This window comes from Anolis sagrei, chromosome 6, assembly GCF_037176765.1.
Source record: "Anolis sagrei isolate rAnoSag1 chromosome 6, rAnoSag1.mat, whole genome shotgun sequence".
NCBI classification, from domain to species: Eukaryota; Metazoa; Chordata; class Lepidosauria; order Squamata; family Dactyloidae; genus Anolis; species Anolis sagrei.
In genome coordinates this window covers 108,924,057-108,937,699 of record NC_090026.1, presented here as the reverse complement: position 1 = coordinate 108,937,699, position 13,643 = coordinate 108,924,057, and the positions used below count along the sequence as shown (strand labels likewise).

The window sequence follows — 13,643 nt, the reverse complement described above, 5'->3', positions numbered from 1 at the left end:
AAAATTTGGCATACATATCCAACATGCCCAAATTTGAATACTGGTTGGGTTGATTTTATCATTTGGGAATTGTAGTTGCTGGAATTTATAGTTAACCTACAATCAAAGAGCATTCTGAATGCCACCAACAATGGAATTGAACAGAACTTGGCACACAGAAATTCCATGACCAACAGAAAATACTGGAAAGATGTGGTGCGTATTGACCTTGAGTTTTGGAGTTGTAGTTCACCTAAATCCAGAGAGCAGTGTAGACTCAAACAATGATAAATCTGGATCAATTTTGGCCTGAATACTCAATATGACCAAATGTCAACACTGTAGATTTTGGGAAATAGACCTTGAAATTTGGGAGTTGTAGTTGCTGGGATTTATTGTTCACTTATAATCAAATAGCTATCTGAACTCCAACAACGACAGAATTGGGCCAAACTTCCCATACAGAACCCCCATGACCAACAGAAAATACCGTATTTTCTGATGGTCTCTGGCAACCCCTCTGACACCCTCTTGCGACCCTCCACCAGGGTCCTGACCCCCAGGTTGAGAAATGTTGCTCTAACTTGTGTGTTCTTCCACATTAATAGCTTTTGCCAACTTGATCAGACTCTGATCTTGCTTGGCTACATATATCCCGTTTTTCATTTGTTGGATGGTATGTATTTCTTCAAAGAAAACTTTAAAGTTACTTTTTTGGACTACTATACTCAGAATCCCTTGCCATGTGGCCAGTTAACTACTTTGGCTGGAACGTTTTTAGAGACACAGTCTAAAATATGTTACTTTATCAAAATGCATTTAACAGACAGTTGCAAGATACAGATTAAATGGAGATGCAAGTATTCTGTATAAAGAAATGTAATACATTTAATTTGCACTGATACCCATTAGTTTTCAGGAAGAGTGAGTCTGGTTACTGCTGTCTTTCTTCTTGCTACCATTGCTCCTGACTTATAAGCAATTATTAAAGGACAAAACCATTCCAGTTTAAGGTCGCTAACTGCAATCCTAGAATGAGAGGGATAATTTCCTTGTCTCTTTCTGCAGTATCCACACTTCAGCATCACTGTTTACCATCTGTCAGAATAACTAGTCCATGAATTATCATGAGTAGTTTTCAGATTTATATATTTTCCTCCTTTCCCCATTAACCTAGTATGAAATGCTTCCAACATACCCTATATATTAGTGGCAAATGGCATTTTAATGTTATTTTTGACAGCAGTAAAAGCAAAGCATGAAGATATATTCTGCTTAGTAGCTTGGATTTTTAGATACATTTGGACTGCTCACATTACTATCAATGTTAAATAGGAAAGAATGAAGATTCCTTAAACAGACCCTCCAAACTAACAGAGGTTTTATGCTTCAGGATGGAGAACCAAGATATCTGCAATTAAAAACAGACCTTTAAATATATTATGATTGCAATATGACTTTTCTCAATAGGTACTTATTGCCTGACTCTAAATGAAATATTCTAGAAAGAATCCTTGCAAAGCTGCTATTGTTGATATGAAAATATGGCTGTTGGAAACAAAGGTTCTAACCTTTGGAAGCAATGACTTCAAACTACAAGAAAGGAGATTTCGTCTCAACATTAGGAAGAACTTCCTGACTGTGAGAGCTGTTCAGCAGTGGAACTCTCTGCACTAGAGTGTGATGGAGGCTCCTTCTTTGGAGGCTTTTAAACAGAGGGTGGATGGACATCTATCGGGGGGGGGGGGGGTGAATGCAATTTTCCTGCTTCTTCACAGGGGGTTGGACAGGATGTCCCAAGAGGTCTTTTCAAACTCTATGATTCTAAGGTCTATAAAAGGGCTGTGCATTTAATTCCCATTTAATCCAAACTCAATGAGATGCTTTCTGCTAGAAGCGAAATAACAGGTTTGATCACAATTCCAGTGTCTACAACTAATCCGGTAGAAGATGACTTCCCTGCCATTTTCTCCTTTCAACAGCTGCTTCAGTGTCCAAAAATGCTATACAGAAGTTCAGGGATCTTTGTTGAAGCTGTGAAGAGAGGAGTGGGACATGTGCCCAGGTTTGGTTTCTCAAATTACTCAAGTGCTCAGAGACTAGTATTTATTTACTCTCAGAAATGCTGGACCACACCAACAACCACCATGTCAGACTACACAGAGAAGTCATTGAAATCCACAAGCATGTGGACAATTTCAACAGAAAGGAAGAGACCATGAAAATGAACAAAATCTGGCTACCAGTATTAAAAAACTCTAAAATTATAACAGCTAAACAACAGAGAGGAAAAAACCAGGCACAGATTAACACCTCCCAGCAACAGATTTTCCCAGGCTCAGGCAGGCCTTCAAATGCTAATGAAGGTGATCAGCTAAACATTCACACCTAACTGCAGCTCCTTGCCCCACCCCAGCCATTCCACAGATATATAAACCCATTTTTCCTACTTCCAACAGACCTCACAACCTCTGAGGATGCTTGCCATAGATGCAGGCGAAACGTCAGGAGAAATGCCTCTAGAACATGGCTCTATAGCCCGAAAAAACTCACAAGAACCTAGTGATTCCAGCCATGAAAGCCTTCGACAATACATTACTCTCATTTTGTTTGTATTTGGGTGGTAGTGTGGGATTCATAAAACTTCATCCTTGTTAATCATAAACAAGAATTATCATAAATTAGTCAAAATAATTCACAAGTAAACATTAATACATTAAATTAAAAATAATAAATAAACTCCACACACTTATGCATAAAGTATTATTCAATTGATTTTTACATAAATGAACATAAAATACACTTAAACTGGCTATTAATATTACATAGACTATGATATTGCGTGGTGAGACCATAGGGCATGGTGGTTAGAGAACTGGCTTATGCACTTGGGAGATCAAGATTTAAATCTTGGCTAAACCATTAAAAACACCCTGGATAACTTTGGATATGTAACTCTTTCTCAGCTTCAGAAGAAGGTAAATGCAACCCCCCTCTAAATAAATCATGCCAAGAAAGCCCTATGATAGGGTTCCCTTAGAGCAGTGGTTCCCAACCTTTTTTGACCAGGGACCACTCTCCAACATTAGTGCCAAAAGGGTTACAAATCAGGTTTTTTTGTCAACTTTAGATTAAATTTGGTTATTTTGGGGTGCTGATTCAGAAAATTGCATTGGATAGATCACATCAGCTCTAGTTTCTGATACAGAACATATGACATCCATTAGTTGCCATCTACTCATCCAAAGAAAACCATCTTTAAGAGATGATGTGGTAGTAGTAATCTTTCGTAGGTAGTTAAACTGTCCACTCTTGACATCGCCGTTGCCTGGGCACTATAAGAGGGTTTCGTGAAAACAGTCGTTCTTGTTGCCACATGGTTTTGAGACAACAGGGTAGTAATGGGGAGGCTACAGACCATATTTTTGTTCCACTGGTGGTCCACGGTCCACAGGTTTGGAACCACTGCCTTAGAGTCATTTTTTTAGAAATGGCTTGAAGGCATTTAGCAAAAATATTGTCTCCTCACATTGAATTACAAGGAAATAAACTGACTATGATATTGACTGTCCTATTGACTATATCACATGTAGTTTATTTTCTCAATAACTATCACAAGTTTAGTGGTTTACTGTCAAATTCTGGGGGCAAACCACATCACTAAAAATTGGAAGTTTTGGCAGAAAAGATATCACATGGGCAATACTTTTGCCAAACTTTTGGATAGGTAATTTTCTCTTAAAATACAGAAAAGACACTTCCACGAAAATAGTTGGATTCACCAAAGACACCCTCACAACTTACCCTCTTCAATGGGACCAACTGAGGGCCCTTCCACACAGCCATATAACTTAGAATATCAAGGCAGATAATCCACAATATCTGCTTTGAACTGGGTTATCTGAGTCCACAGTGCCATATAACCCAGTTCAAAGCAGATAATGTGGGATTTTATACAGCTGTGCGGATGGAGCCTGAGTTTTTCTGGATGGATACCTCTCTCACTATGAATTCACACACCTAATGCTGTATCCAGCCAACCATCATGAATGCAGGCGAGGAGTTCTGAATGCCAGCAAGTGGAAGTATCATCATCACTGGTACATCCAAGGGGAGTAGTAGCTGCACAATCATGCAACCAAAAATATTCACTCTTGGGAAAACAGCAACAAAAAAATGTAAAGCCATTTTGTTTAGAACTCAGCACTTTCCATATTCCATTAAATTTTAGCACCTATATACACTTAATATAACCATATCATCAATGAAGAATCTTGGAAAATAGCTTGTCCATGGCCTGCTAATGAACCTAGCCTCCAGCATCTTCAACACATGATTCTCCGGACCATCGAGGTTCACTGGCATTTAATTCACTTTTTGCATGAATCAAAGCGGACATTCTTCTTTTCCTTTCCAATTTCATTTCTCATTATGCCTCTTATAAGGGATTTTAAAAGAGGAGCTATCTCTGCAGTGTTCTATCATTATAATAAATTATATAACAAATTCAACCTTTGTTTCCTTCATTAGCAGTTGCTCTTCTGCACAGTTGGAAGACTTTTCGTCTTAATTGGTTAGCTACAAGGTGTTGCCGAAATTTCACTCCGAACACTAAAGCGTTGCTATCACATTACCAGTGAAGCTGATCTACTGAACTGGATTAATTTAAAACCAAGTGAAGAGAAACACTGTTATTAAAATGAAGAAAAAATGTCATGAAGTCATGAAAAAGCTTTTAAATTTTTGGGGAGCCATTCTCTGTTTGAATCTTTAGCAAAATAAGGAGGAAATAACAACAAAAACACAATGAGAAGCTCCTTTTTTTGGACTAGCAATCATGCTGGCAGGGGAGTTATGCAAACTATAATACAAACAAAGAAATAATATTCTGAAACTCTTTTTAAGGTGGAACACAAACTATCTCATGCAGAACATGTTAGGTAAGACTCTGCTGGGTGCAATTCAGATTTCAAGATGCACCAGTTGCTGCTAGGAAAAAGCACTAAATGCTCACATTTGTAGAGATTGGTTCATAGGTTTAATAGCAACTGGTGCCATGAGTAAAGCTACATTTAGACTCTCCATGTGCTAGTGCAGTATTCTACAAAATCCAAATCCAGGAAAAATTATGTAAACATTGTCTACAGAATAATGGCAACGGAAAGGAAGGTAATTACAAAAATAATATTAGTAGAATGGAGAACAGAGACAGAACAAGTTAAAGAAAGTATGACAACATGGACGAAAAATATAGGAAGGCGAATAAAGATGGAAGAATGGGAGAAGATTTGGAACCAGAAACTACAATATACATACTCATATGATTTCCCCTGGCCTTCCCCTATTTCCTATTTTCCGATTCCCCTCTTTTTTCTTTTTTATCATTTTTTTCTTTTGTGTGCCCCCCCTCCCCCCGGTTGCCCTTATGCCATACTTACCCCAAATATATTTTATTTTTGATGGAAAATATTGTCTTAATAATTATTATTTTTTAAACTAAAAAAACCCACATTGTCTATTTCAAGACTCACAGGCTAACCCAGACATTATCATTAACCTAACTGTTCAGATCAGCATGGTGTGCTTAGTTGACTTCCATTTAACCCAGCCAGGCAATTTTTTTAGGCTTAGAAGCACTGGAGGCAGCCTAGACCAAGGACCAAGCCACTCACTGTCTTTGGGCTTGAAAGATGCAAGATCCAAATCTAGTTCTGCCATGTCACATGCCCTGAACTTCAGCCCTATCAGTACAAAGGGTGTAATTATGATCTACTTCAATGAATGAATGAAATCAATCTTATGCAGCGCTGTGCCTCTAGCAAGCCAGTTATATTCATTATTCATTACTGTTTAGGGAAACAATAACTTGTAGCATGCTTTAAGGAGAACTAATTGTAAATATACAGATTAAACTGTTTCAATAGTCAATATTTAAATCACTGTCTCAGCTTATAATAATATTCCCATTTCACGTGTTTGAATACACCAACCTTTCCTGCATAATCATGTTTGGCACCTGAAAATTAGACAACAAGGCTGTGAATCTGAAAGAAGAAAGTACCTCTGATGTACCTGGTTAATTCTGTATACACCACAAGAACAGCACAAGGACGAGAAGCTCAGTTTTCTTCGTAAATATTTTGGTAGAGTACTTGTAGAGCCATGCACATCCAATGCCATATTTTTGGCCTTCACAATCTCTCAAACCGTCGCGGAAACCACCTCAAAGGGGCATCCGAGATCTCCAAAGATTGCCCTCACCCCCTCTGCATGGTACGTGCATTGAGAAAAGAGCTGTGAGCAAATCGTCTCACACAATTAGGGTGTAGATATGATTCACAAATAGAAAATACCGGTTTTTCATGGCTTGGCTTGCATAGTTGCCTTTGGGCGCGGCAGAACTGAGCACAGGTGTACGCATTGGACTCCATTGAAATTAAAAACTGCCTCTAGCCATAGGGAGGGCTGTGTATTTTAACCAGTCCTCTAAAAAAAAACCCCTACTGAAGTGGGCACCTTGCAAAAATGGGTGGCAAAGAATAAAGGCTTTACATTGACCGGTGGTACAAAGTAGACCATTCAAAAATCAATGAATTGGTTTCATTACAGAGCGTGTCAATTTTTATCAACCATTTTTCTCAAAGCTTGGGAAAGTTCTCTTTTAGAGTATACAACATAACCTCCATCTTTGCCCAATACATTCTCAGACTTCATATAGATATGTGAAACCATTGATAAAAACAAACTTATTTTCTATCAGGCAAAAATGAAAGTACTAAGAAGAGGGTGTAACTTGTATAGGAGGTCCTAAGTGAATAAATGAATCAGTGAAATAATGGATAAATGAAATTACTTTGAGTATACATATATGACTCCAAAGACCAGAGAGACCACCACAACATGGAGGCCATAATTTTATTCAGTTATAGGGTAATGAGCTTTCCAATGTGGTCCAATACTGGATCCCATAAGTATGGTGTGACAGGTGCTTGTTAGGCTTCCCTGGCCTTGGTCTCTCAGTTACCAGAGAATTTGGGAGGCATCCATCAGCAGCTGGACAAAACTGTCCCCAGGTACCCCTGAGTCCCTTTATGGGACCCCTTACAAAAATCAATACCTGGACTATACTGGTCCCCCAAACCTGGAGCAATAAACTAGGCCAACCACTCCACAAATTTGACACAAATATATATATTATAGAAACCCAAGATACACAGGGAAGTGGATGGGATGAAACAAGGAATAAATTAAATGCAGCTCACTCAGGCTCCCCCTTTTATACTAGGTCACCCGATTGGAGTAGAAGTTTTATCCAGGCAACTCTAGCTGTGTGAGAAGTGCCTGCTGACCAATAAGTGCACAGCAGGCTGCTGCAAACCCATTGGCTGGCATGCACCTCACTTCCAATACCCAACACCCCTTCCCAAGGACAGTGGATCCTCGGGATGGAGACATTCCATGGGGTTTATGCCATGGCTCAACTATCTCATCAACCTACAATCTAGCCACTTGGGCAAGTCAAGAATTGCATATATTAATTCAGCAGATATGGGGGTTATACTATAATTTTCATATTTTCTCCAGTCAGCATTTCACTGGTTGGAGAATGCTAGAAGTTTGGTCTACAGCTCCCATAACACTCCAACCAGCCTAGGCAATACCCATGCTTCCTGGGGACTGAGGGAGTTGCAGCCCCAACGGAATTGTTCTGGTTCTCTGGTGTCAGCCAAAGTATGAAGAATGCCAAATCCAGCAGTGTCACAGATTAAAGATGCATAAGTGAAACAAAAGGTAACTCAGATGTTACTTGGGAATAATATACCTCTAGTTTTCCTGCAAGAAACAGAGGATTGGACTAAATAGCTGAAGTCTTCTTTCAATGCTATGATTTTATGACACATCCCACAGATGTGTCCATACAAATGACATTCTCAATTGTTTCTAAGAGAATTCAGATGTATAGCCTCCAAGAGACACTTAAAGAACAAAACCTGACTGCATTTTAACTACCTTTTCAGCTGGTAACATTTAATTGACTTCAGTGGGACATTATCAGTGCCAACACTTTGTGCAACGTCCCCTAAAAGGATAGTAAAGCTTTTTATAACCATGAAGATCCTTTGCACAATCAAGCATCTTGGCTTTTTAAGAAGCTTCATTGTGAAGCTGGGATAATATTAGCTTTAAACAACAATGTAAGCCTGGTTGCTGTTAAGCAGAGGTCATAGCTACGGCACTAAGTCTCCACTTTTTTTGCAATGGCAATACCAGGGTTTGAAATCTAGCACTACAGCTCTCTGGCAGAGACTTATAAGTGCCTTTTCTTAAACTGCAAATCCCAGGACTCCACAGAATGGAGTCCCTGCAGCTAAAATAGAACCATGGTGGTATAACTGTGGAGTGTGAAAGGGCCCTGGAATAATTAATTTACAGTCGACTCTTGGTAACCAAGCATCAACATATATTGTATAGACATTTAAAGGACCATCTCCTTTCATAACAACTCCATTTCATCACAATGTTGATGCTGATTTTCCTGTAATGTTTATGTTCTTGAGGCTGTAGTGCTTTATGTAGCTAACCAGCCATCCTTTACTAGTCTTGAACACTTTCTTCTTCTCCTCCTCCTCAACCCCCTCAGAATAGTGTTCAGAGAGGCTAAGTGCTTTCTGGCACATAATTTTGCGATCAACAGGGATATGCTTCTCTGACATGTCCTCTAGCCACACACTTAACACTTTCTCAATTTTTGCAAGCTCTTTATCACAAACGAGAGAGACCATTTTTGCCGTTGTAGAGTCAGCAATGAATTTCAATTTGTTTTATTGTGTAAATGCATTTTTCATAGAAGCAAAAAGCGTATCCAACACAGGCAGCAAACAAATAAGTAGTAAGAAACACTGAGATTCTGTGAAACAGGAGAAGGCATGGATTCCTGCTGAAGCCTATGCTGGGATTTTTGCCATTCAAAGAACCTCTGACTCTCTCCAACATCTCTTTTCTCATATGTCTCTCTCCAAACTCATTTGTGTGCTACTTGAGTTCTGTATTGTGTACAGTACAGGTTGTTGTGCAGCTTACCTTTTCAGATGCCAATCTTGGAGCTGTATCCACAAAAGTAATACTTTCAAAGTCAATTCTAGCTCCAAACAAAGAAACAAGTCTTGTTGCTCATTTTCAGACAAATCTGTTGGAGCACCTGGTGGCGCAATGGATTAAACCTTTGTGTCGGTCAGCAGTTCAAATCTGGAGAGAGCGGGTTGAGCTCCCTCTGTCAGCTCTAGCTCCATATGAGGGGACACGAGAGAATCCTCCCACAAGGATGGTAAAATATCAAACATCCGGGTGCCCTTGGGCAACATCCTTGCAGACAGCCAATTCTCTCACACCAGAAGCAACTTGCAGTTTCTCAAGTCACTCCTGACATGAAAAAAGACAAATGTATTTTCACATGCAAGTCTTGTTCAGTTGAAATCCTTTTCTACTGTATTTATGAAAACACTGGTGGACTCTGGTAAGTTCTTATCAGGAAAAAAAAAACCTGAACAAAACTCTCGACCATCTGCACTGACTAAATTCAACACATATAGCTATTCTAAGCATGGAAAAGAAACATGTTGTACTTGCCAACCACATAGCAGCTACAGTCTGTCAGGGTGAAAAAAAAGGTATTAACCTTCATTCAGCTCCTGAAGTATTTTAACGTCCTGATTGTACAGCAGTTCTTAATTGTACCAGAAATGTTTGTGTTATTTATTTCCTTAAGTCATTATTTATTGTCTCTTAGCCTGTTAGGGTCTCCAAAGCAACATACAACAGATAGAAAGAGCTAAGAGCATTATTTATTTATTTTTTAAAAAAGATCAAAACCATTATTGTGCAAAAAATAAGCCCAATTAAAACATATGCCTACAATTAAAACAGCAACACAGGTACACAGGTAAGACCCAAATGAATAAAGCCAGTTTGACATTCCTTAGGAGGTAGTTCCATAATTGTGGCGCCACGACAGAGGGAGCCCTGTTTCTTTCACAACCAACACATGGATTTTGAGATGATGAGGTTTGGGATGGATGTGTGTGTGTGTTTGGGGGGGGGGGGGAGGACACAGGCCCATTGAGTGCAGCTACTCTTTCCCAAAGCAATGTAAAGACTAGAGCATGTAAAGACAAGATATACTGTTAAAGGATTTTTAAGAACAGTTAGATCAACACTGTTATGCTATCTAGGAAATGGAAGTCTTTGTCCTATGCTCTGCTGCAATTTGCACAACACGATACAAACATAAAAGGAGTCAAAGATCTTCAGCTTAATTATATAGTCTGCATCCCATTAACATAATTTACATTAACAGCTTGGTTCTAAAATACCCTCTCAAACAGCTGCAAAAATGAAGAATTGGTCCCAAGGCAACAATTTGCTTTCTGGCTACTGAGCCTTTTGAACATCTCCCTGAGGGGTACCTGTGGTACCATGTTGCAGTCAAAATAACAAAATATCTTGTGGCACCACAAATACTAACAGAGTTATTGTAGCATTAACTACAGCTAGCTAGAGTCTACTTCCTAAGATGTATACATCCTCAAATCTCTGAGTCGGAATCATGAGGGCTAGATATTCTCTTTCAAATAAGGGAAATATGGACTTTTTCGCCCTTTAGTGGATTCACTTTATTGCCCAGCAGTGTAAAATAAATCAATAGAGCCAAATGTGATACACTGAAACGAACTTAATAATCAATGTTGCATCTGTTTGAAGCATTTACACAATGCTTTTGATGGTGTTGTGTGCTTTCAGTTTGCTTTTAAACTCATGGCAATCCTAAGATGAACATATTACAGCGGGTTTCTGGATCTGAGAGTGTGTGATTCGCCCAAAGTAACCTATAAAACTTCCGTAGCTGAGCATGAGATTGAACCCTGGTCTCCACCATTGTAGTCCAACAATCAATGTATTACACCATGCTGGTAGTGTAGTACACAAGATATGTAGTCTATAACGTCATAACTGTATGTAAACAAAATGCAAAGCTTGGACTATATTTTTTAAAGGATGCTGCACTATCATAGCCTTCTCTCTTCTGCAAGTAGAAACAGACAGACATAAGCCAGGGAACTTGGGGGCTCCAGTTGTTGTTTAGCTACATCTCCCATCACAACTCCTTCCTGGCCAGACTGATCATGTTAACAGGAATTAAGTTCAACATCTGGAGGACAACAGGTGTCCCAGTTAAGACACAGGCCAAGTCCAGACATAACTACTGCCATGAAATATGTTGACACCTTTGTTGCAACTAAAGTTTTTCCACCTGACAATAAGTCACTATCAGTTCATGACCCTACACCACAATTATAGCTGTGTTGCTGACAGATGTGTGTTAGCTCAACTGAGTTATCTATAAACTAAAGATATGCTCAGATTTCACCAAATTAGAAGTGAACTCGGCACCAGCTCTCTACATCAATTACTACTATCAGCAGGAACTTCTGGCTGATAGGCAAAGATCACAGGCTAATGGCCACCATAGCTGAGAAATTCTGGGAGGTGCAATTTAAAGCATGGTATAGAGTGATTTGAGCATTGGACTACAATTCTGGAAAGCAGTGTTCAAATCCCTGCTCAGACATGAAGACTCACTGGAGTATCTTGAGAAGGTCTCTCACCCTTTGCTTCACAAAACCCAGTTCAACTTAGGGTTGGAAACTACTTGATAGCACACAACAACAAAATGCTATCACAGATAAGTCTCTCTCCTAGCCCTTGTATGGTGACTTGAAATCTAAAACGTAATAATATTAAGAAATATCTAGGTTCACATGGGGGTAGGTTCAAAGTTATTTCTCTGCTATCTTTCTCCAGACATTAACTTCCTTCTCAACCTTTGAGGACTAAATAGTCTCATCAGAGAAGTCTGACCAGAAGAAGTCACATTGGCCTCTGGAAACGGCAGCCCCAAAAGGTAATGTTCTCCTAGCTCTGCCTTTACTTCTGAATTGCCATTTGCTTTTGATCCGAAAGCTTTTACAAATGTATAAAATAATGTTGAACAGCATGCACAATTCTAAATCCAATAAAACATCCAGAGTCACTACTATGGAACTTTGTTGGCAGCTATTGCTCTATTACCAAGCTGCAGATGCTGCTGAGGCCTAACACAGGCATTGTCTCGTCACTAACCAACAGCTGTTAACACATGTTGACATTTTCTCTCTTCCCCCCTTTCCAAAATGACAGTGCACAATATTTTTTTTAAAAAATTGCAAGCATGAAAGCTCTTCTCCTCCATAATTTTAATGTGACATGAATCCCTTTTCAGAAAAGCATGCACAGTAAGCACCTAAAGTACAAGGATTACCATGAACCATCTGTGTGTTATTTAAAAGATTTTTTTAAAAAAGCAAAAATGGAGAGATTTGCTCAAATATGCAGAGCTGTTTTTAACATGTATTTCAAGGCTTTGCAGTAAGTTGCAATTGTCAAATAACTGCTCTTACCCTTTCTTTATCACTGTCAGATGCTTAAAGTTTTGTTCTCATGTAAAAAGAGAGCTTTTCTGTACCCCAAAGCTAAACAATCCTTCTTGCATGACCAACCCAGTGTTACTTAAATAAACCACTTAAGGGCATTATTATAGTTAAGGACATTAATATAGTTACTTATTTAATCTTTTTGAAAAGGCAAAGCTTATTCTAACTTATTTTAATCAGAGTCAAATATTTGTTCCTTCTGTGAGTAATTTATTTTTAATTATAACAGATGGATGTATTACGTTAAGCACCACTAAAAATAGCATCAGTCTTGAATAAATATAGTATAAGAATAATACTGTAAGAGGAGTTCAGTGTAAGGCACAGAAGTCACAGGATCAAGAATAGACCAAGATGGGAAATTATTCTTGTTACTGACCTGACAGTGAGGACACAAAATAAGGCATATGATTTTGGCAAGGGGTAAACAGGTGGATAAAGAGACCACATGATAAAAAGCATCAATATGAATCACTGAATGGGAATCGTAACATGCTAACACTAAAATTCCTTATCCACACAGTCAGTAAAACCACATAATTAGCATGGTGCAAAGCAGGAACATGGCAGCTTTTTCAGCACATCGATCACACACCTTTGTAGCTAGCATTTTGGAAAATATACGGCGCCAGTACCCAAAGCAGAATCTGGGTAGGTCAACCATCTTCTCCAATTTCTCGATCACACAATACACTTACACTTTCATATCCATTTCCATCTTTCACACACATTCATATACATAAACACTTAAAACATATGACCATATAACACCGACTCACCCATTTGTCTATTCAGCCATACAAATACATCTTAACCACTGGTGTCCAACCTCTGGTCCTCCAAGTGTTTTGGACTTTAGCTTCTAGGATTCCTGAGCACTGAACAAGTTAGCAGGGCTTCTGGGAGCTCAAGTCCAAAACACCAGAAGGACCAAAGATAGCTCTAGACTTTAACTCTTCAGAAGCAAACTGGGCCAACAAAAGCAGCAAGAGTACATACGGTTCTTCAGCCAAATCAACTATATGATGCTGGCAACATTGAGAGATTTGTTTCTACTTTCTCCACCTCAGTGACCCCTGCCCTAGTTGGCAGAGCACTGTCCACAGCAACCCAGAAGCTGTTTGACCCAGTGAAGCT

The 13,643-nt window shown here is 39.0% G+C and overlaps 1 protein-coding gene across 11 annotated transcripts in view; it reads right to left on the bottom strand.

Moving 5' to 3' along the window:
- Positions 1-13,643, bottom strand: part of KIAA1217 (KIAA1217 ortholog) — a 469,454-nt gene that overhangs the window by 207,719 nt on the left and 248,092 nt on the right. Inside the window, exon 1 of one of the 11 annotated variants that reach the window (XM_060782398.2) lies at positions 6,052-6,174. The exons of the other annotated variants lie outside the window; for them this stretch is intronic. Within the exon in view, the coding sequence (XP_060638381.2) occupies positions 6,052-6,159 (108 nt within the window). The 5' untranslated portion in view covers positions 6,160-6,174. Of the gene's footprint in view, positions 1-6,051; positions 6,175-13,643 lie in introns of those variants that run through there. 11 annotated transcript variants of the gene reach the window in all.